The 25,427-nt window shown below is 41.6% G+C and overlaps 1 protein-coding gene across 1 annotated transcript in view; it reads left to right on the forward strand.

Moving 5' to 3' along the window:
- dntt (deoxynucleotidyltransferase, terminal) overlaps window positions 1-25,427 on the forward strand; it is an 86,258-nt gene that overhangs the window by 13,058 nt on the left and 47,773 nt on the right. Inside the window, exons 4-7 of the mRNA XM_073482319.1 lie at window positions 10,434-10,604; window positions 14,852-14,923; window positions 15,120-15,243; window positions 18,102-18,234. Of these exons, the coding sequence (XP_073338420.1) occupies window positions 10,434-10,604; window positions 14,852-14,923; window positions 15,120-15,243; window positions 18,102-18,234 (500 nt within the window). The remainder of the gene's footprint in view (window positions 1-10,433; window positions 10,605-14,851; window positions 14,924-15,119; window positions 15,244-18,101; window positions 18,235-25,427) is intronic.

The raw sequence follows: 25,427 nt of genomic DNA on the forward strand, positions 1-25,427 counted from the left end.
TCGTAAGAAGGATGATTATTCTTTGCATGGTAAGATATGCATTTATCAGGAGCAAAAACAGCCCGGTTCCTTAAATTGTAATCTCTTAGCTCAAATTAAATGAGGCTCTATTGATTCATGTTCTGCAATGACGATGACTGCCCTGTTGCTCTCGTTGGCCAGCTGGGAGACATAATGTTAGCAGCTAGTTTACCACGTTCAACGAGCTCTCTTCGCTTTTTTAGCCTAATAAATACATAAATAACTCCGTCAAATGGAACAGTCATATAAAACCCAAGCAAAATAGCGGTCACTATGTACATAAGTCTGAAAACTCAACCTGGTACAACAGTTAGCCTACTCCTGACTGCTGTAGGTGTGTCACCGCTATCAGGCTAGCGTGTTAGCACTGGGAAACTTTGGCTGCACTTTCATGCTAACAGCTTTAGCAATACATCCACCTAGCCTTGTGGAAGACTCCAGCCATGCTCAATGAGTGCACGGGCAGACAGGTAGGCTGTCGTTTCATACCAACTGAAGGTTATTGGATTTAATTTTTTTAGTTTGATTTTTGGATTGCTGTCGGGATCTTATCAGATTCCTCCATATGTAAAAAAATGCTTCAAAAATAATCTGTCAACCCTAGCTTAAAGGGGCACTATGTAATTTTGGAGAAGAAATTCAAACTCAGAATTTGAATATTTACCATATTAATGAGGTTATAATACAAACTCAGAAATATTTATGTTTTCCATTAGTGAATAAACAAGCTGTTCTGAGGAAAATAATGCCCCCATGTCACTGTTTGAAGCTAGAAAGTTGGCAGGGTCCGCCAAATATAAACAAAGTAAAACGAGACTGTGTCCTTCAAGATCAGTTTGTTTATTCAGTCATGGAAATGAAGACAGCTTGCTTATTTTGTTTGTTTAGGCATAAAAAAGATCATCTGATTAAAATTTCTTCCCCAAAACTACGCATTGCACCTTTAAATTAAGGAGCTTGGCCCATGAGGTGATTCGCTAGCGCTCGCTAATTAACACACTGTATGTTTGTTAAGGTCACTGCACCTGGCCACAAAGTTTATTCCACCAACCGAACAAATGTTGTGACAATGATACACATTGTGAGGCAAACACCCAGAGACTTTAATAGTGTATTATTGTATATGTGCACCGATGTGATCATCCCGGTGCGTGCTGTTTGTGCATAGACGCGTAGAAGGATCCATTAGACAGACAGAGGAAGAGTTGGAGGAAACAACCTGCAGTGTTTTCGGGATGGAGGGGAGGAGGGAGGAGCATCCGGGGCCAGCAGGGTGTGCTGCTGCAGGAGGAGGAAGTAGGTGGTGCAGAGAGGTGTCAGGATCAGGAAGAGAGGATGTGCATCATCTCAGCAACAGCACCCCAGTGAGGTGTCAATCACACACTGGCAGCAATCGGCCCTTCATTCCACAGCCATGCACTATTGATTTATTCATCCCTGCTCCCTCTTTATCCCTCACCATCTTACACTCTTTCACTCCCGTAGCACTTCTCCCTGCCCTTTTGTTATGTCTAACAACACCCCATTCGTACTCTTGTTGTCTCCTGCTGTCTTGCTCTTGCTGTGAATGGGAAATTCCACACTGTCTTTGTGCATGTACACACAAGTCAAGCCTACACCCTGTTTTTTTTTTTCTTCTTTTTTTTTATCTGCATAGCCATGAGTCTTCTGCTGTCATAATTTTACCATAAGCCTGATGTACGCCGACACAAAAATTGACATTTGTGTCTGGGCTGATTGACGTGCAGCATCGAATGGCTTTTCTCTGATGGCAACACACAAACCAAAATGTACGAGCAGACGCAGTTTGGGAGACTAATGAGGGGAGGCAAAGAAAGAGTTAGCGAGGGGAGGAGGTGCAGAGAGAAAGGGCAAAACATTCTGAATTTGTCTCCCTTCAGCACAAGGCCTCCAATGTATTGATAGCAGGAACGCCTGGTTGAGGAGATGGTTGGAGGGGGTATGGGGGCACTGAACCTAAAATGCATCAGACTGATTCCCTCCAGCCCTCAGTGGAGTTAACATTCACAACTTAGAGAGCTAACAAACAGAAAGCTATGAGGATCAGAAATGAGTGATTGTTCAGCACTTGTTTGGAGGTTTTTAATACTTTATCTACATGACAACATTTTGTTATATTTCATATTAGAATGTTCTCGACTTTGCTGTGAAGGAATTCGTAGAAACAAAAGTTAAACTTCTTTGTGTCATCAGAGATACTCCTCAATATTGCATGAAGGAAAAAAAACCTCCAGAATTATGTCCACTATTTATTCATTAGATGTGGGATGGATAAAATCCATCTCCTCGCTATTAATCGTGTTAAAACTCTTCTCAGTGGGTTCTCTGACCTCCTTTCATGGTTTCTTTTTGCGCATGCAGAGAGGCGGGCTGCTGTGCGAACACGACTCGCAGGCATGTCCGTGATATCCAGTGGCGGGGGGTAAATCGGCGTGCTATATCAACGTCCCCGCGCACCAAGTCCCCCTACCAGCCTTAACTCTTCATTAATTAGATAAACGAATATACTGGGCGGGTTTTTGAAGCCTGCAGTGCTGACTCCATGCAGCTGCTAAGACAACATGACAGTTGACAGACTGGCTGCAGAGAATGTGCGTCTGTGTGTAAGATCTTAAAATCCAGTTTTCCTGCGGGTGAGAAAATGATAATTTGGTGGTCTGCTGAATGTGATTTTGCAACAACAAGCAGCAAAGCAATTATTTCACTTCTCTGGTATCAAGAAAATATCGCTTGATTTAAAGAAATACACCATCGTTTTGCATCATTTTGAAGTTAAAATCTGAAATATTACAGTTTTTTGGCCACTTGGGGGCAGCATAAAAACACTGACATAGTTGTTATGGCAATGGTATTAGCAAACAATTTCCTGTTTACAACATTAGCACTCACTGCAAAAAATGAAGATCTAACCAAATGTCATAATCTTATATTTAGATAAAACATCTGGCTGGGCTTGTTTTTAGTATACATGGATGATATTATGAATTTGTAGGAAATCCCTTGACTCAACTCAAGTAGGCTAAATGTTTCTTGTTCTTCTTCTTTGTCCTTCTTTGAGTTATTTTTTAACTAGATCAAAGGTGCAACATGTAAGAATTTTGGCTCTTACATTACATTAAAAAAATGAATTGAAACGATCAACAGAATGTGAAGAAATAACAGTATTGACGTTTTGTCAGAGACGTTAGTTCGATGTTAGCATGCTAATTAGCAAGCTTCAAAGCCACTTTGTAACCTAAGAGTTGATAGCCTGATCGTAAAACAACACCGACGTTCCCCAGGTGCTCCGAGCTCGCAGTCCAGGCAGAGTCAGCTAAAGCGACTGCTAGCTGCACGGTTAACTGTGCTTACTAGCTGCTGCACAGTGCGGCATTTGCTGTTTTTAAAGATGTATTAATATTGAGAGTGTCACGCGTACAAATTGCACCAAATTCAACACTGCACATCCTTGGCTCCTCAACAACAAACCTGCCAATTTTGAAGTAGATCGGATAAATGATCCTCATGATATACGAATAACAGACAGACACAGGTTTCTTTCTTTGTAGTTTGATAAGTTTATTAACTAGAGCACCTTTAAACAAGACGACTGGCATCATTTTTATCTCTGAGAGTGTAGTATGGGATTGTTGTTAGCTTAGCTTAGCTAAAAGACTGGAAAAGATTTATAAGAACAACCAGTGGATTGCAGATGCAGATTGTTTCAACATTGACAGGCACCTTAGTTATTTCTGTATGTGAATCCAAGTCAAAATTAAGGCATGTGAATATTATTTCCACAAGCGCTCAGGTTTTATACCTTTATTTTTAGCAGAGAGCAGAAAAAGGGAATGAAAGGGCACAGATGCTAATCAGTTTGCATTTGTTTTGATTTGATCAAGCTCATTTTCCCCACAGGCAATCTTGTGTTGGGCTCACAGTACAAGACATTCTTATACTAATGTATATTCTACAATATATAGTCTTTTTTCATAGTTTAACTTGTGCATAATATTGTGTGATGCTGGGAGCCCGAACCAGTAAAGCCAGAACACGTCTGGACAAACTACATGTAACACACCCTGCACACTGAACACTCACACAACACAAGCGTGCCCTATCACCCATCCAATTACAAGCTTGCTTCTCCTATTTGTCGCATGCTGTGAAGAGAGTCCAGCTGCATGTGTGTGTTTGTGTGTTTGTGTATGTGTTGTATGTGTGTGTGCTGTGCTTGCTGGGATATAAAGAGTCGTTCCCTTTCCATGTGCTCTAGTAAACGGGTCAGTGCATCTCCTGGGTGAGCTGGACTAAAGTCTGCTGCTCACTGACCTGAGGCTGCATGTCTACACAGGACAGCGGGTGGTGCAGTGACCTCAGATCGCGGCTTGGCTAGAGGAGAGGAGAGGAAGGCATAAATACAGCCGAGTCTGTGCCGAGCTCACGCTGGGCTGCGTCAAGTCCAGGTCCTGGATTTAGAATTCTTCAGCACGAGTCCCTGTAGTGGATTTTAGTATTTGTCCTTCAGGCGCTGTGCACTGTGACATGTATGGTATTTCACTGATATGTATTTCTATTATTGTCTTCTTTGCAAACATAACTAATTCATGCACTACTTAAAGGGCGGAGTAGCAGCATGCAAGAGTTAGCATAATATGAAACGCTGACCCAAATGTCATCAGTTATTACCTTGACTCCTTGTGATATCTAAGGTTTTAGGCAAGGTATTACATGCTCAGTTGCCTGTTTTGTTAGAGCCTCACTAAGATATATCCTAAGAGATACTCCAGCAGCGTCTGAATACTCAACCCCCCACACCTTTTTCTACTCCAGAATTTAAATGCATGTGATTCCTGCTGCTACGGGTCTCTTAATCAGAACAAATCAAAAGCCAACCACCATTGATAAAAATCTATGTGCATGACCCAGGTAGAAATGTTCACAGACGAGGTAGTGTATTGATTTTTTATTTTACAGCATGTGTAGTCTTGTTTTCTATTCACACATGCTGTGCTTTATGACCCGGTTAGTTTTGAGCAGAAACCCCACTCGGGTAGGGTTAGGAAAAGATCAATGATGTGGCTTGAAATCAATGTTTTGTCGCCACAAACACGGCTGGAAGTTGTCATGGTTTGCTTTATTTTGGTTTGTTGACTTCCTGTTTTATTTTGTAGTTACATCCTCTTGTGTCTTGTTGTTGCTTTCTACTTCCTGCTCACCTGCGCTCCTCCCCAGTCTGATTGTCCCCCCACACCTGTCTCACATCAGCCTCGTTAGCACTGCCCTGTTCCCAGTGTCTCCACCTGCACCTCATCCCCTCGTGAGTTTAGTTTGTATTTAAGCCTGTGTGGTCCCTCACTCACTCTTTGTTGGTTCGTCTGTGCTCCTGGTGTTCCTGGTTTGTCCTCAGTTTTTGCATCACTTTGTTATTTTCCTTTGCCTGTCATCTGTTGTTGGATTTTGTCGCCTGCGTTTTATTGTTTGCACTTTTGCATTTTGGATTATGGATTCTCTCTGTCTGCATTTGGGTTCTAGTTTTGAAACGTGACAGAAGTGTCTCGAGATCTTTTTTCAGCTTTGTTGCTCTAAACTAGGCATGGGCAAATCCACAGATCCGCGATCACTCAGTTGCAGACTGCAGTTGCAGAAAGTTGTTGCGGGTTCATGGTAAGATGTGGAATGGAATCTGGATCGGTGACGTGTCTCACGCTACTTTACAGCGGGTTCATGGTCCAGCGCTAGCTGCAGACTAGAATCTGGATCAGCCCTGTCTGTCTGATATCCAATGAGTGAATGACGTCAATAATGGACAAATGTTGAAACGCTGTGGTCCCTCATCAAAAATATCCACTTACAAAAGCTGACACCCAGACCCAACCTGCTGCCGCCAGCTTAGCACCCTTGTCCCGTGTAACTCCACCGTTATGGTACACAGCCTATGACCTGTACGTATGGACGTAACTTTGGTTTGCAGAAATGACATTTATTTTATATGACTGGGTTGGAAACGAACCGTTATCTTGAATGAAATTGCCGATTTTTCAGTTCTGGATAATATAAGTACGCAACTTAACAAAATATACAACAGATGTCGTTATTTTTAGACATGGGTTACATATTATATCTATAATGAAGGCTTGACTAAGACAATTTATGCAATCATGCCCTCTTTCATGCATTGACTGACCAGGTGTGCTGAGCTGAGAAAGTCTGCAGGCTTTGAATTTCTCTATAAAGATTCCTTTCTGTCTTTTCTGTCACCTTGTTTTATGTAAAAAAGTGCAACACTATGAAAGCCTTGCAGGAGAGAATGAAATTGGACAGCATTATCCCTTTATTTATATACAATACGCATCCCTTCTCTTTTTCTGACTGCCCCAGATTTTGGAAGAGTAACAACAGCATGATTGTCCTTTTGTTGAGGTCTCTTTGACGTAGTGGACAAACTGAGAGGACCGTCTCTATTGATGGGTGTCGTTTTATTCCACTCATTCTGTTTGACCCTTTGTAGTGGAAACGGGTGGCTCATTTCTGAGCGTTTAGAAACGGGCTTCTGTGTTACACAAATAAAAAATAAATCATTTTACATATGAAGCAGCTTTGCAGACACCTTCAGTTGTTGTTTGTCTGTGTTGGTGTTGTGTAGAATTGGAGTTAATGAACATAATATCCCACATCCACACAGCGCATTGGAATTAAAGAAGGATTTTGGTCTAACGTAAGAGGCTTTTTCAAAAGAAGACAAATGACAAGATAGCAGCTTCTTCTCTGAGGCAAATAATAAAATTTATGGGTTGGAAAAGAGATTTTGAGGAGGCGTACAGGGTAATAACACAGCGAATTAAAACTACATAGTGAGATAGCACATTATAGATTTAAGAAAAAAGGGAATGCAATTATCACATCCCTCATTTAAAGAAGCGCATAACACAAAATGCGTAGATGTTTTGCCAAGAATAACCTGAGGATATTCATGCAGCGACACATAAGCACTTAGCCTGATGTGCTTCTATAAAGGAGTCAAATGTGGTAATTGTATGAAGTTGCTTTCCCCTCAAAGTTGGAATAAACATTCACATACTGTTCTGAACATTTATTGTTGTTGTGTCTTTGTTATTAAGCTGGTGGCTGAATAGGTGGACCCTGTATACCTGGCTCTTTATTTCTGAGAATTTGCTCCAAAGAAATACTGCAATTTTCCAGGAAAGTGCTGCCTATTAGAAATGATGGCTGTCCTCATATTATTACGCACAGCCCAACCTGCAGCTCTTTATTCCTCACGCCACCAACCTGCTCCGTCTCAGACACACTCAGACAGCAATTCTATCTGAAATGTTTTGTCATAGCCCACATGAAAATATTACCTGTGTGGCTAATGAATGCCCACATTGATGATCCATCTCTCCTGTGGTGACATGTTTTCCTCCGCTCGGTTCCGCAACAGTAGCTCATCACTTCAGCGGCGGCACCGACCGTGAAGCGGTCCAGCTGAACACGGTGCCAAATGTTCAGCTGCGTGCCAGTATTAGAAAGTGTGACAGAGAAGTTGTTTCATGAAGTGTTTTATTCTCACATCATTCTCTTGAAGTGCAAAAACAATCCATTGTAAAATGTTCATTCAATAGAATCTGTTTATGCCTGCCGTGTGGTCATTTACAAAGCATTTCATCTTTTTACTGGCCTGGAAGTAACATTAATGTTGTAACAAGGCAAGATACCAGTGTTACCCTGCCTAACATAAAAAAACAGCTGTCAGCTGTCAGACCACTGAATGGATTGGCAAAGAGTTATTGAGTTACTTACACATTAAACAACTGAATAGGTTGATTGTCAGCGTTCCCAAAACATCATGACCGTTGCGGCGCAATAGCGATCCATGTAAGTAGGCTATAAGAACTCACTGTTGACTTTTGGAAAACTGGACACGAACAGTGGACTCCTTAATGAAAGTCCTGTGCTTGCGTAACGCAACCTCCCTGAACTGCCTTTTGACTCTTTATTCTACTTCACCTGACTTCCTCCTTTGCAGCTGTGATAATTACAATAGCCAGTAGAGGTTGTCGACGCTGTTTTCCATTAGTTAATCAGTCCTGTGGTTTTAAGATTGTGTTTTCCCGTCACTCTTTGTTGGTTCATCGGTGTCTACTTCCTATGTGTCTCGTCTGTTACATGTCTACTCCTTGTGTTTTACCTGCGTTGGCTGCTTGTGTCCTCATGTTATCCTGGTTCGTTTAGTTTGCTCTTGGATTATTCCTCTTCTCCTACTAGCCTTTTTGCCTGCCTTTTGTTTCATGAATGTCAGCTTTATTTAATAAAGCTTGCTTTTTGTTTTTCTACCTGCCTGTTGTGGTTTCTTACCATTTTGTTCCTTTTTGTCTCAACCACAACAGGCAGCGTATTAACATGCAAAACTACGATGAACATTTACCTGTTAGTTGTCACTAAAAGCATGTTGCACCTTAGCATTTACCTCTAAGTGCTGCTGTGCCTCAGTACAGCCTCACAAAGCTGTTAGCAAAAATACCATTAGTCTTATTTAATCCACCCTCATACATTCAATCCACTATTTACCAGATTGGAAAAAATCATACATTTTTTCAGTGTTTTTTAAATATATATATACTATACCATTTTGTGTTATTGCTTATTCAATATTAATTGCCATAATTTGTGCTTTAATTAAGTTAATGCATTGTGGACTTGCAGTTAAATTTAGAATGTAGAGTACTTAAGCACACACTGTAGTATGACTCATATGAATCATTATATTAATCCCTAGCATTCTCACACTATTTTGTATTTAATGCAGATTCAAATATAACATTAAACCTGCCTTAAATTTTTTTTTGTGTGCCCCGTTTATGGCAAACACATCCAGCAGACTTGCACCAAAAGGCCTTTTTCACAGCCGACATTTTTGACTGATCATAGTAGAGTGTAAATAACACAATTAATGATGCCTGAGTGGTTTTGTGCAGGCTTGCTCACTGTCACACTGTCATGGCTTACCAGGACACACAGCAGAGCCACTGTTCATGTTGTTGTCCTCTGTGTAAAGGTCTATTAGCATTAATTTAGAATCATGTTTCTGGCTACCCAAAACATCTGAGTCCAATATTAACTCTCCTTTCAGCTCTGGTTGTCTCCACCAACTCCTGAAAGACATAGTTGAATCTTTAGCTGCTAAATGTTTACCATGCAGGTAGTTGCTGATTTTGTCTGTCAGCCGTTGGGTGTTAGGCAGGTAGTGCAAGGTCGGTTTTTAGAGCTTGTTGCTAAACATCGCTGTGCCTGGAAATAATCCTGATGAGAACTGTGAGAGTGAACCAAAACAGTAAAGTTACGAGCAGAAACAATCAGCTGAAAGACACTAAAATGCTCCGTGGTGCTGCGGGGGACTGAAGGGACATCCATTGGATCGTCACTACAAGAGACCCCTTTCTCTTTCTGTAGTCATTTGACCTGTTATTGATATAAAATACTACTTATAATAGCTAAATAAATAAATTGACAATATGTAGGAATTGTAGTCGAAAATGTTCAAAACTTTACTAAGATTATCAACAGAATGTGATGAAATAGTAGTTTTGACGTTATGATGTAAATATATTGTTGCAGAGATATCTATTAAAGTTGGCATGCTAACCAGCTAGCCCTGGCCCATTCTGCTCCAAAGCTCTTGTGCTAGCAGTGTAAACACTAACACTTCCTTAGTCCCCGAGCTCCCAGTCGGTACAGCTAGCTGCATGGCTAACTGAGCTAACTAGCTAACGCGTACAGTTAGCAGCAGTAAGCTGTTTTGAGTATGAATTTCACTGGTGGCCGATTCTTACATATTGCACCTTTTTAAAATAAAAAATGAAGGATTGTGTGGGGTTGACAGAATTGTGTTCTCGTTTTTTTGGCCGCTCTCTGGTAGATTCATCCGTCCCAGGATCCTGACTGCAGCCTATCCGAGTGTTTAGACGTGTCGCCTTTGTAAAGGGGAAGTCACGGCTGCCTCCCCAGGGGAGCCTGTTGTGATCAAGTGGAAAATGACAGGTTCCTGTCTGGTGTTCAGCCTCTAATGTCTCTGTCCAGTCATCCAGAAGAAAATCAACATGCAGCATGTCCTACTGTACAGTGACAGAGGCAGAGACAGAGAGGGGTGATGAAGGAAGAAGAGGGGGGACTGGTGGGAGTTCTGGTTTCCTGTATGGTTCAGTGCATCTCACATGTGAATGAACACCTGACACATCTTTGCTGGGTGTCCTTCCTTCCTGGATTTTCTCTGCCTTTCTTTGTTTAAATGCTTTAAAGAAGGGTTGATTCATGTTTTATACATGACTTCACAGGTGGAAATTTATATTTTCCCCATCTTATCTTTGCTCCTACATAATTCTTCTCTCTCCTTTCACCTGTTCTCCCTCTAGGATGCTTTTGAAGTCTTGGCAGAGAGCTATGAATTCAACGAGATCGAGGGTCCATGCCTGGCCTTCAGGAGAGCTGCATCTGTCCTGAAGAGTCTGTCCGGGGCGGTGCGGTGCCTGGACGCCACTCGCAACCTGCCCTGCCTCGGGGAGCACAGTAAGGCAGTGATGGAGGTAGGAGTCTGCATGCAGAGTCTTCTCAGAGTGCAGCTGACAGCCTATCCATCTGTATTATGTGTTGAGAGTTGAGTTGTCATCAAACAACAGTGTTTAATTTGGGCAGCCACACTAAATGGATAGGACAGCAAATGTTTTGTTCATGTTTCATCTGCTGGATTTGATTTTCTGACAACGCGGCTTGTGAAGGCAATGTTTTGAGAACCCGACTCTCAATTTTTCAAACAAAGAGAGTTTTAAAAATCAGCCTGTGTCAGCAAATAATAAGTAATGCAATGTTTAATGTGATGGATCGCTTCTGTCACCACACAACTTTCGGGTCTCTTTGACTTGATTTTCATGCTGCTGTGAAATGATCTAAAATCAGTGGCTGCCTTGAAGGAGAAAGTCAATCTGAACATTTTGGATAACACTTTGGAAAATGTTCAGCTATAATATTAAACTGTGTGATGAATGAGATAAAACACTGAGAAGATTTTAAAGATAATGCAAGAAGACAACTTACAAAATACAAAACATAACCAGGCCATGTTTGGATATTTTAATCTGGAAATATTACATATTATATATTTAATATAACGGTTAACCACAAAACTCTATGACCCTGATTACTTGGACAATGCTGAAAGAACTAACTCGGGTATAAAATACTAACACTGACTACTTTTTTGGTGGGTGGGGGGTCGGTGTTAGAGTGTGCCTAAAATGATTTGATGTCACCTCAAGATATGAGGCATTTCATGCTGTTTTGTCATGTTTTCGACTTGTTGCCACGGATGGCACCATTAGTCAGCTTGGATTCACAACTCTTATTTACCATGAGTCACAGAAAAAATGTGTCAAAATATATCGAATGTTGTCTGTTAACTTCCAGCCGCAGCAGCATTGGCTGGAAAGGTTTTCAACTTGTGAGTCTCTGTGTCTTTATGTGTGTGTGTGTGTCATTGTGGTAAAATGTGGTCCTGGAGACACCGATTGTAGCAGGAACTGGAGACAGACCTTTGGTAGCGGGATAGCGTCACAAACGTTTAAGATGCAGTCATGAAACTTCACAGTTGTGTAGATGAGATCAGAAAAATGGGCATGGTCCAAGCAAGGAGGCTAGAAGTAGGAGGGTAGCCTGATACATCTTATTCCTCTGTGCCATAGAGCTCCATTGTTAAACTATTTAAAACACATCAATGAGCCACACTGGTGCACTGAGTGACATGTTCCCTCATTACCATAAACATGGGCACTGTAGTTTATTTTAACCAAATGAGAAGAAATTCAAACTTAGAATTTTAATATTTACAATATTAATGAGGTAATAATACAAACTCAGAAATATTTATTTTTTCTGTAAGTGGATAAACAAGCTGTTCTCAGAGGAAAATAAGGTCCCCAGAACACTGTTTGAAGCTAGAAAGGTGGCAGGGTCCGCCAAATATAATCAAAGTAAAACAGTATGAAATTGTGTTGTCCTTTTGTTTATTCGGTTTATTCAGTCATGGACATGAAGAGAGATTGTTAATTTAGTTTGTTTAGACATGAAAATCAGTCAATAAAGATCTTTCTCATCTGATTGAAATGTCTTCCACAAAACTACATAGTGCACCTTTAAGGGATGATTTTGGTCTTTTCATGGAATATACAAAATCCATGTCTTATATTTTAAGGTATTTCTGGCAGAATGTCAGAGCTATAAGGAGGAGAAGCATTTAGCAATGTTGGGGAGAACCTGACCACCTCTATTGTCACCCACCACACTTTACTGGTGGGTGATGATGGTGGTGTTACTTCAAACTGTGTGCAGATTGTTTCAGTGCGCTCTCAAGAAAAGTGTGGTTCGGTCCGTCTCCTTCTAACAATGCCAATCTGCACAAATATGCTTTTCTCGAGGTGACATCGAAGTGGAATTTCATCTTGCAGAACACATTTGCTGTGAGTCATTGAAGGTCAGAAAAACTCACTGCTGAGTTCAATCTTCCAACAAGATATCAAAAGTAGTTTTGAAATTCCCAAGTCCTAGACAGACACGGTGCCAAAACTCGCCTCACACATGAGCACACACACTGACAGGCATCACACAAATGTATCTCGTCTGGATAAAAAAAAAAGTCTTACTGGGTCACTCGGCAATCACACTCCTCACCTACAGCCGCGCTCAGGGCAGAAATCATCAATGGCAAGTTGTCGGGGAAAGTGTCGAGAAGTGTTTGCTCGAGGAGAACGCAGAGTCCCTGTAGGAGAGCTCTGCTGTGCAACTTTCTGACACATTAAACCTAACATACACACAGCGCAGGTCTCAGAGCAAGTTTCAAAATCTGACAAATCTGTCAGCACCGAGGCAGATTCATTAAACAAAATAACATAAATGTCCCAGGAGACCAAATTAGACTGCCTGTGAATGACCTCTCCCTGTTGTTGTTCTTACATGATTCAGACGTACACCCAGCGGTGAGGCTTTTTTTTTTTTTCTCCCACTAGGTTCTCTCTTTTAAAAAAGATCCCTTCTCAAAACAAAATGAGACGAAACGAAGAAACAAAGTGAAACCAAACAGAGTAAAAACAAAACGCTTGATGTGCCTGTGAACATCGGAGTGACGCTCTGTCAGCAGCGACTGAACCGCTCGCTGCTGACTGAACATCCAAAGTGGGGAAAAGATATAAACCTACTGACATGAAAATCTCAGAGCACTGAGGCGGAGTTGGGGATGAATAGTCAGTATGTGTTCTCTGTGTGTGCGAGAGACGTCGTGCCTGTGAAGCTGTGTGCCTCCCCTGGAGCGCAGAGTGTGTCGAAGCATTATCCTTGCGTTTGAGGTTGGCCTTAGCTCGAGGGTTGAAAGGCAGAGGTGGACGGGTGGATGCATCGTTGAGCAGTGAGGGCTGCTTTAAAATACGCTTTACTCACAGTCTGGATCTTAGGTTCACTGGTTCATTGATACTAGATGTCATCCCTCTGCGCACAAGCTTAAAGGGACAGTTCACCCCGAAAATCAAAAACACGTATTTTTTCTCTTACCTGCAGTGCTATCTATGCATCTAGATTGTTCTGGTGTGAGTTGCTGAGTTTTGGAGATATCATCCGTAGAGATGTCTGCTGTCTCTCTGATAAAATGGAACCAGATGGCAAAAAATCCTCCGAGCCTTGTTGTGAGCAGTTTCACATCCGACTATTTTCTTTTTACACCCGCGAACCATATCGCCGTGCAGAAGGAATGTGCATCTATACATGGACATAAGGCTCGTTCTCGGCGCAGGATGTAAACATTTATGGCATCCTCCTCAGCTTAACTGCAACGTTAGCCAGCTTAGTTAGCCAGCTAGTATTAATGGCGTTCTCCTTAGCTAAACTATAACGCTAGCTGGCTTAGCTAGTTAGCCAGCTAACTATCAATATTGATTTTGAGTCAATGGGTCAAATGACCTGGAAGCTATTGAAAAACAAATGCAGATATTTTCATAGAGAATGCAGATTTTTCTTTAAAATATTCATGAAAAATATAAGCTCCACATAAATCCAACATAAAGAAGTGTGTCTCATTCAACCAGTATGGAAGATGTGTTATTTAAAAAAGATAATTATTTGTTTATATAAAAATGCTATTAATATGACCTTTAAATAATTTTGAGGAAATGCAACAAAAATTAAATGACAACAAGAAGCACAAACAATAGCCAGAAAAACTAATTAATCAATAGAATAAAAAATTAACACGCAGAAAAATGTATATTTTAGATTTTGGAGTGAACTGACCCTTTAAAATGCAAAAAAGCACAAATATACGGGCTCATTTTCAACACTAACAACTTTTACAATTTACCGATGGAAGATGGTCGATATTAACCAGATAACTGCCGCCTGAGTTTATGCCTGCACGTAATGAAGACAGTTAAAGCAGCTTCTGTGACCAGCAAATTAGTGGTGCTCTTCTGAGTGCGGCAGACAATTAAATGTCGAATAAAGTTGTTTCAGAGAAAAACAATAGAAGCTGGAGACAGCATCACCTTGGGCTTTTTATGAATGCTATAAAAGCGGTATTAATCCCAGGTTTCACAACAACACAATCGTTATTTCATGAAAGGAAATGGAAATGAGGACGCGAGGAGCACCTGATTTAAGTGGAAACTGTTTTCAAACGAGCAGCAATTTGGGGCCATTTGTTAATTGCTGATGGAACAGAAACCAGGGAAAACATACTGATGCTGACACTAACTGCCTTTTCCTTAATAATATCATCTACTTTTATGTTTTGCAGGAGATCCTTCTATATGGCCGTTCGTTTGATGTTGAGAAAATACTCTCTGATGAAAGGTATCGGACACTAAAGGTCAGTAGATGAAAAACAACTCATTTGTTTACTTTCTCCGTCTTGCTGCTTTGAAATTGCTGTGAAAGTGATTTGCATTTGCCGTCTCTTAAGGACACAGAGCTCTTCAAAACTTTGAATGCTAACCCCTCCTGAGAAGAGCCTGTCATTTCAGAGCATGTCTTCTTGATTACGTCCTTACCTCGTTTCCTGCCAGCTGTTCACAAGTGTGTTTGGGGTTGGACCTAAGACAGCTGACAAGTGGTACCGCGGAGGGCTGCGCTCATTCAGCGACGTTCTGGCAGACCGCGGCATTCGTCTCAACCGGATGCAACAAAGTGGTACATCAACATCTTACAAAATCCCCTCTGCCACTCCACAAATTATAGACTGAAAATCTCAACTCTAGTTTGCTTCCAAGAAAGACTCTAAACACGTTTCTCCAGGGGGGCTTTCATTTTCATTTCATTTGGGATTTTTTTGTCTGTTTCGGTCCCATAGGAGGCTCCTTATGAGAGGCTCTCTCTGTATGTGCGTTCCCTGAAGGGATAGCAGCAGGGTAAAAACAAAAGAAAAAGGCAGCAGGGGTATTTTTTAATGAAAATCAATGAATAGTGACTGTGAGAGGGAACGCTCGCTGTGGAATTCCCACGAGCTCTCTTCATTAGCCGGGCAGAAGCAAAGACGACGAGAGGTCGCTGACTTCCTGTGGCAGAGTTATGATTTCCTTCACATGATCTTGGTTTATATTTCTGTGGGGAATCATCCTTTATTGCTTTTGTAATATTCCTACTCAGTTTAATTACAGATGGATTTTGGATAAATATTTTTGGACACTTTCCAGAGCTGTAGAAAATTAATTTGGAGCTACATGATTAAAACAACTAAGAGTCTGCAGTGACTCTGTTGGCTCTGTGAAGATGTTCGGTCTGAAGAAACCAAACTGTCGAGGTCTGAATGATGCTTTTGATCTTTGGCACTTTTTGATCTTCAGTAGTCGTGGTGAAGTAAATGCAACAGTTCTCCAGAGAAAGGTGTCAGAATAAAGGCCTTTGGCGACTTACATCAGCAGGGTTTATCATGTTGTGAACATGAAAGAGTGTTGAGATTTTATGATTGTCCTCTGATGAGCAAAGGTGTAAAATATGAGTTTGAGGAATGTAAGGACTGAAAATGTTTGGACAACTGCTGGATTGATTGCCACAAAATTTTGCACAGACACTCATGGTCCCCAGAGGATGAAGCCTGCTGACGTCGATGATCCTGTGACATTTCCTCGCCACCATGAGATTAAAATCTTAAAATTTAATAGAAATGTCTCAACGTAGCCCAGTCTCATGACGTAACGTGTAGTAGACCAGTCAGTCCGTGAATCTGTTGGTTTGTAGGCATGAAAATGACACACGTATATGAAGGTGCAGTACCATCAGAGGACGATAATGACGGGGCAGAGCAGAAACGGAGTATAAAGAGCCAGAAATATCTTTGTAGGAGGAGGTTTGTTTGGGTTTTTCAGTTAGTCCGTTCATAGGAATCTCACCCTGGTGACCAGAGTTTGAGTACCATGTGAGGTCAATGGTCCAAAGTGACTGTTTTAAGGATGTAGTTATTTGAAGTGAAGTAATGATATTTTCCTATACCTATCTAACCTTTACCTACCCACCTTATTTTGAAAGTGTAACTGAACATTTAGGTGTGTATGTGTATGTATATATATATATATATATATATATATATATATATATATATATATATATATATATATGTATATATGTGTGTGTGTGTGTGTATGTAAATGTGTGTATGTATGTATATGTGTGTATATATATATATGTATATGTATGTATATGTGTGTGTATATATATATGTGTGTATGTACAAAGTACAGCTAGCTTAAAACTGATGAGAATGTAATTCATTTTTGAGGAACTTGGTCATAAAGCAATATGTCGGAGTACTTCACATTTTGACCTCATGTCTGCCAAACCAGAGGAGATTAATGTCTACACCTAGTTGCACCCATCCAGTAGTTGTTGAGACATTTCACTGTGACCCATAAAGGCCAGTCTCATCGGAAAAGTGAGCGATCACCTAAGTCAATAAGCTTCATTCTCTGGAACCATGAATGTCTGTTGTAAAATTTTATTGGCAATCCATCAAATAGGTGTTGAGCTGTTGTCCTCTGGACCACAGAGGTGGACTTCGGCAGAGCCATGCCACCAGTGTGGCTGACAAGCAAACATATAATGATCTAGTTCAAAAAAACAGGATGGAAACTGAGAAGAAGCTTAAAGCATATCTGCAGTGATTATTCTCTGAGGTGACTCAGTGCTCACATCTGACAGAAATAGCTGAGTGAACAAGAATAGAGCACCATCGGAGCATCCAAACATGTAGATAGCATCAGCCTCAATTGTTGTCAGCGACAGAAATCCCACGGAGCATTTAATGTATACGCTTAAAAGTCTGAAAAGGAAGTACTGATACGCAGCTTTTCATTTGTCTGCATCATTTCTCGGCTTCTTTCGCTGCTCAGGATGTCGCTGGGTACGCATACTGGAGCACTGCATGAGGCGGTAATTCAAAAACATTATATTACACCGCTCGCAGGTTCCATTCAGTTTGAAACTCCATCTGATATTGTGTTATGCTGACAGACATCTTCATCAAGCTGGTCATAATCCATCACTCGGAACACTGCAGTCTCTGCTTCATGCCGAGACGTAATGTGAGTTTCTGACATGGAAAATGTGTTTGAACCTCGGTCTCTCCGCTGTATTCTGTAAATCTTAAAAGAGCAGAAACATGAATTATTGTACATTTGTATCGCTGCGGCAGAGACACAAATATCAATATTTTGTAATTAGTTGGAGGTGTATCTCTCTGTTCTGAGGGAAGAAAAGAGAATAAATGCTTTTTATGTGGCAGAGATAAATGAGAAAACACAAAAGCGAGATGCATGAAATCAGCAAGATCCCCATCAATCCATCAATCATAATTTAGCTCCGTATCTACAGTGGCTGGAATCCTCTTGTGTCTGCAGCAGGCCTGCACCGCTAGTCGCCTCCTATCAGCCGGCAGAACACATCACATTTTACCTTACTTTTAATTCACCCTGACTCTCCACTTCCCCAGAGCAAATGGCTATGATTGATGGCAGCTCTCCCAGACTAATAACCACGTGGTCTTTTCCCTGTAGGTTTTCTGCATTATGGAGACATCTCCAGGGCTGTCAGTAAAGCAGAGGCCCGAGCCCTGAGGAACATTATTGACGAAGCTGTCCATGCGATCACACCGGACGGCGTGCTGGCACTGACAGGTGGCTTTCGCAGGTACAAGACTTGTCTCCTCCTCTCAGTGTTGAAATGGTAGTTGAAATAGAACAGGACTTCCTGTCCTGCAGTTTTTACAACTACTGCTGAAAGATATGTTCAACCAGAAAATGAGAATTCAGCCACTGTCAACTCTACTTGGTGAGGTTTCATAGTTGACAAGACAATTCTGCAGCTTCACAGCAAAACAGCATCACAGCATTCTCCTAAACAACTGAAGTATATGGGGACTTGTTTTAAAATGTTAAAGAACTACTGAAAAAAAAAAACGGAAAATGACTCCATATATCTCATCCGGCATTAATCCAAGATCAAGAGAAAATTTAATTGAACAAAACGTTATTTACACTTTCTCTTAAATTGAAATCTTCATTGTAGCTGCTAAGCTAAAAGCGTTAGCGTGCACTCCATCTGAAGTGTTAGTACAATCCCAACCGCACATCATAGGTGTAAATAATAGCTTTTGAAATCAGTTTGGGATCTCAGGGCTTCTGGTGACCTGGGTCAGAGCTGTATGGAGCCATTTCATGTTTTTTTTCTGTTGTTTATTTACATTTTAAAACAAGTCCCCATTTAGTTCAGTTGTTTATGAGAATGCTGAAATTTTATTTTGCTGTGAAGCTTTAGAAAATATTTGGTTGACTAGGAAACTTTACCCAACTTTCCATCGGCATGGAGGTGAGTAGATAGTGACTGAATTTTCATTTTCAGCTGAACTTGTCCTTTAAACTCATTTTGGTGATGCACATGGGAATGCAAAGGTCTTAGAAATGTCTCAAGAGGTCTGCGTGGTCGGGTAGATGTATTAGAGCTGCTGGTTTGTTAAATCCATCCTCGAGCTGATGTGAATTAACACATCAACTACTGATTGATTGTAATTGATTTGACAACACAGCACACAAAAGCTCACAATCTTTTTTCTTTATCATTAAAAAACTGAACCTTGAATGCACAGGTTGTTTCCAACACAGTATTGCATTTACATTAAGATGATAAAATGCATTACATTGTCAATTTCAGAATGCCCAGTGAGTGCTCTTGTAAAACTACCTACTGAGCACAACTATTTGCTCACAGCCGGCGCCTCCCTCCGTCGCCGCCTCTTTGAGCTGTTTTATTTTTTTTTTATGTGCGGTGCTTTGTGTCTTAGTAAGCGTGGAGCACTCCGCGCTGTGGTGTTGTAAAAATCCAGCCATAACCAGTGGCGTGTGCGGTAAATAATTCAAAAGCAGTCTGGCAGTAAGGACAGGCGCTTGCCTCTCAACAGGGGTGACAGAGCTGCCACAGCTTAGCTGATGGTCCTTAATAGTGCCTGGCTACAAACAGTACATGTTGCCAGGAGACACCTTGGGAAAGTTTCCCTTTTCTCTATTTGTTGTGTTCTGACATATTCCACTTTGTCAAAGTTTGGTACAAAATTATCATAGACCGAGTTTAAAGTGAAACAAAATAACTTTTCTAAACAACAAACACAGTGGGAAGTGACAATTATTAAAGAATTTGCAAAAGTAAAATGCAAAGTTATTGTTATAGCGAAAGTGAAAGTTCCATTTTACATGCTTTTATTGTGAAAAAACTTTTGAGAAGTTCAGCGAATGACAAAACGTTAAGTGTCTACAAAGGACGGGAGAATTACAGTCATGGGATTTTCAACACCTGTCCTCATCAGACAACAAAAGCTATATAGGTCGAAAATGAAAGGAGCTTATTATGACCCATATTTACTTTGTTGTTAGGTGGCGACCTCTAGTGGCTGTAGTAATAATTACAGCAGCAAAGGAGGAAGTCGGTCGAAATAGTATAAAGGGTGAAAAGTCTGTACAGGGAGGAGGGTGGGGATGGCGCAGGACTTTCATTCAGGAGACTGCAGTTTGTGTCAGGAGGAGTGAGGTACTTAGGCAAACTCACAATATAGCAGTATTTTTGACCTAAATTACATTAGCTAACAGTGTAGCCACCACAAGCTACTTGTCAAAAGTAAGGCTGTAGCTCTAAAACCTCTCTCTGTATTTGCTTGAGCAAAGGTGCGTTTTATGAATCCAACTTTTCATTTGTAATAGAAAGTTTTGTGATTTTGTTTTTTCTTCTAGAAGTTATATAGTCTCGCTTTTGTAAATGAAGATCTTATCAAACAGCACAAGAAAAAAAAATCCAATATCTCTAATCTTCAAAAGGATAAATGACAGCTGGAATGATATCTGATTATGTAAATAACTGCTCCTCAAGGGGAAAATGTGGTAAAGGAGATGAGGAGAGTGATTAGAGCATCATGGATAGTTAACATCAAGAATGAAGGGGAGGAACAGCGCAAGATTTATGGGCCAGGAGTCTGCTGCACGGCGTAAAGGGGCCTGTGAGAGGGCTTTTATGGCTTCAAACTCAGGGAGATGAAGCACACATTTACTTCATCTCATATTTGGTGCGGGCTTCAGGGAGTATTATGTGAGACCTAATTGGAATCATGCGGAGCTATAATTGAAGAATGATGACTTGTACATTATCAGTCAGTAAGTGAGTAATTTACCTTTATCTTGTCGAAAAGCAGATTCTCCAGACATGGTTAAAACACAGCGGGAGGCATTAGAAGGCCCATTACACCAAAATAGTTCATATGCTCGCTAAGATGCCAGCAGCACCACTAATAACCCGCTAATTCTCTTCAGTGTGACATATTTGAAAATGTTCCCTTCTAAAGTCCTGTCAAAGCTCGATTTAATTACCTATAATTTACAGCGCGATGTGAAGCCTCTTATTAGCTTCATCTTTCCAGCCGATAGCCCCTTGTCAAAAATGGAAATGCACACATACTATATACCTCTTTAAATAGATGTACTGAGCTCTGGCTAATCTTTCATCTCGGGCACATCTTTCATCCCTGGATAACGTACACAATGAAACAACTACGCTCTCAAAAGTTTCAGGAAAATAAAGCGCCGTGCTCCAGCAACCTCGAGCTGTCATCCACTTCAGAGGGAAACAGCATGGCGAGGATTTTTGGATGCCACTGACATTAGCCTTATTGAAAGGACAGCTGTGGAAGGCGGGTGACAAGTCTTAAAGCGGTTTTGTTGGGGGGAGGATTAAAAATAGATTAGGCTTGAAAATACAGCTCCGAACGCCACTGTGTGTGAAAGGCTCACGTGGTGTCAGCGGAGCGCGGCGTTTATTTCAGTGTGAAGCCGGCAAGTCCCCAGCTGTGGATCTTATTTAACATCAGATTGTCTGGAAAAGAGGCAAAGGGACACTGATGAGAGGTGTCTGCTCTCAGATCCTCGAACAGGGCGTTGCATTGTTTCCCCCAGAACAACAACAGAGATAAGTAAGCCTTATCAGTTTAGTTCACGGTGTGATGATTTTTAAAACCAACTCTATTATCAGCAAGGGGGAAAAGAGCAAAACAAGCTGTCTGATCATGAGGTATGGCCCACGCACGCCTCGCACTTGCAGCTTTTTCCTTCATTTCGTGCTTTATCTTCCTGACTATCACCTTGTTTTTCTGCGTTAGCGAGAAACTCAGATAGCAAGCAAGATACAAGGTGAAATGATGCACGAGCCCCCTTTCTTCTCCCTGATCAGCCACTTTTAACTCTCCTTCCTGCAGATGAACGCATTATGTGGAATTTCCACTCGCAGCGACACTTCCCACATCTGTATTATTTATACATGTCACCCTGTCGTCCACACAAACTTGTAAATAACCATGTATTTTTTATAGGCTTTGTGCAGAGGGGATTAATAATTCAGCATTTTCCCTCACGCAATGAAATAGTAGACTGGCTAAATTCGACTGTTTTGCCCTGTGTTTCAATAAAATTGAAGGAAGTTGCTGTGCACAGTGTGTTAAAAGTCCATCAAAGCGACGATTTTCTGCAGAATCTTCCAAGCCATGCCCCCCCGCTGAGCAGGAGTGGATGCCTAATGTTTAATAAAAAAAACAGCGTTTCTGAAGGTGCACCATTAGAGGCAGAGAGGAAGAGGAAGCCTGACGTGCAGTTGACTACCTTTCCGCTGACTTGAGTAAAACTAGAGGAGGTATCTGCACAGACCTGACGCATACTAATGCGCCAGTGCAATTTGGGAATTAGCTGAGAGGTGTATCGCCTTAAGTAACCACCGATCCCCATGTTAGCCCCTCACTAACACACACACACACAAAGACACACACACACGCAAGCACTGTTCGATAAAAATCAAGTTGTTTTTTAAGCCCTGGTTGGAGGTAAACTGAATTTATGCTGATGATCTCTCCGTCTCTCTCCCGCTTTGGTTTTTTGCTATTCATGGCACACATTTATGCAGTGCACTCGAGTGAGTTTTGCCAGCGCAGCAGAGGCTAGCAGTGAGGTTCACTTAACAACTTGAGCGCACTGTACAAGCCCGAAAAGTGTTGTGGAGTCTCAGCGATGCCAATTAAGAGTGCTGGAAGTTTTTTTTTTGGGCGAATAAAGATGCTCGTTCAGCAGATGGAAATCTGCGACGCTCTCTCAAATAGTTGTATCCTACCAGTCAATTCATTAAAGACGTGTCAACCTCTCACATGAATGCCTACATCAACACCGCTGAGTGTAAACACAAGCACAAAAGTGAGAACTCCCACGTCTTCTATTATTTTCGAATTATATACAGTCGGTGCAAATTAAACGACTGCGACTCAAGCTGCATCTGCCAAGTGAAAGCCAGCCACTCACTCTGTTAATGCCACAGGGGTTCATGCTCTCCACCACTAACACTAACCATTAACGTTATCATGCCTTGTGGAGCTCTAATGGCTGTTTTCTAATACTTCCTTGCTCCCTGAATTAGCCACGGTGACCTTTGAAGCTTTCCCACAAGCCATTCGCAGCTCCACTCCGCTCCTTTAATGTTCCTCTCCCTCCCCGCCGCCGTCGCTCTCGAGCTAGAGGTGGCGAGGAGAGATCAGTCGCGTAGCCTCGTGGCAGCCGTATTGCCCCCAACATTCAGCGTAATTTTCGCTTTGTTTTGAGCCGTGACACCGGCGCTTACGCCCTTTGTGATTTTACCCACTGTTAAACAAAAGGTTTGTGTGTGTGTGAGTAGGTGTTGGTAATGATTAGGTTGAAATGATGCCCGGCCCTGCAGCAGGTAGCGCCGGCGTGGGCCAAAGCATGAGGCGGCAGCCAACTTCAACAGAGCCCAGCCTGGCAGGAGGAAGCTGCAGTCGTTCGAGGGGCAACTCCAGCACTAGTGGATGGTGTTTGTTGTGTGTGTGTGTGTGTGTGTGTGTGTGTCTGCATTTGTTCTCACTTTCAACACTGTTGAAGCAGCTGCCATATGAGGTTGTTTTAGTGGGTTACAACGTTTCTTTTCATCACTCTCAACATCTGACTGCTGTTTCAGTCGTCCTGGAGCCTGTTTGAAAGGCAGGGAAACACCTGCGACAGGTGGTCGGTCCAAACACATTCACTCTCATTATTTACACCGTGGAGCAGTTTCCAATTCAGCTGAAATTGTCACTCTTGTTTTAGGCCACCATTTTTGTTGCCTCGCTCGAATGCCAACCGAGCTACAAATAAAGCCAACAGTCCTCGTAACAAGTGGATACACATGTTTCTTGTGGTGCGATGTGTAAGAACTTTAGTTGAACATTAAAGGGGCAATATGTAAGAATTTCAGTTTAAAATGTTCAAAAATTAACTAAAATTATCAACAGAATGTGAATAGCAGTTTTGAGGTTATGATGTCAATGTATTGTGTTTCAGGGATATCTACAGAAGTTGCATGCTAACCAGCTAGCCACAACCCGTCCTGGTCCAAAGCTCCTGAGGGAGCAGCGTAAACACCAACACTCCACTGGTCCCTGAGCTCCCAGTCTGAATATTAGCTGTACGGCTTACTGCGTTAACTAGCTAAGAGCAGCTACAATTAGCAGCAGTTAGCAGCTAATCCGGTGATATTCTGCCCTCTGTTTGTTTTGAGTCTGAATTTGACAGGTGGCCAAATCTAACATATTGCACCTTTTAAAGTTTTAGCTCAAATTAGCAACAGAATGTAAAAAAAAACAACAGTTTTGTTGATGTTATATATTGAGGAGATATCTAACCTCTATCTAACCTCTATCTAACCTTGCACCAACACTCCCCTGCTTCTCCAAGCTCTCAGTCCAGACCGCTAGCTGCATGGCTAACAGAGCTAACTAGCTAACAGCAGCTACAGTTACCACCAATAAGCAGTTACTCTGGTGATATTTTGCCCCCTGTTTGTTTTTAGTATTAGCTTACAGCTTACAAATTCCTACATATTGCACCTTTAAACTACAGAAGTCAACAAGGATTATTATATTTCAGTTAAACTGGTGGGAAGCAGTAATGAGCACCAGAGCACACAGTGTTGACACACGTGGGCGTGTCCAACTGGTTCAGTAATTGTGATGACTGGAGGTGCATATGCAGCCCTGGCACAGCATCTACCAATCTGGAGGACTGGCTGCAGCAGGGTGAATATTTTGCTAGTAGGAGGAATACATTATCAGTTGAGAGCGAGTTGGAGCAGTTTTCAGTAATGGCCAATCAAATGAGCTCCTCTCATGACCTTCAAAGCACAAATATACAAATATAAATATGCTTTGAAGTGATGCTGTTTTTGCAACTAACATTCATTAGTAAAATGAAGTGTTTCAGCCTTGTAGGTTACATGTAGTTCAATCAAAAGACACTTAGAAATAGAAGAGGCGTACATCGTGACAAAGATCTGGATGAATGTGATGTGAAGCTGGACTCCTTATGAGCTCAGTGGAAGGACCCATGGGTGCTGGACGTGATGAAAACCAGAGGTGAACTGGTCAGAGCAGGGCTGCATCGATCCAACACTGAACTGACAGCTGACAGCAGCAGAGGAAGGAAAAGTTTGAAAGTTTGACTGCAACAATAAGACTGGCTGACATACATCGACTTGGGTTAATTATTGTATCTATTAATCATTGCAAGAAATATAGATAATGTCAGATGACATCATGATGTGATGAGACTCTGCATGCTCCAGCTGAGTTTGGGCTCGGCTTTGCATCTTTCCTGCTGGCACTGGGATGGTCATCAATCATCTGATCTCGCCTGAGACAACATTCTTTTATTACGCAGTTTGAAAACTGAAGACTCAAGCGACCGACAATCTGAGCAGCCTGTCTCAATAGCTAGCTAACAATCTTGCAGTTACAGTTACATGTACATGTACCCTCA

Source organism: Pagrus major, chromosome 15 (genome assembly GCF_040436345.1).
Source record: "Pagrus major chromosome 15, Pma_NU_1.0".
Taxonomy (NCBI): domain Eukaryota; kingdom Metazoa; phylum Chordata; class Actinopteri; order Spariformes; family Sparidae; genus Pagrus; species Pagrus major.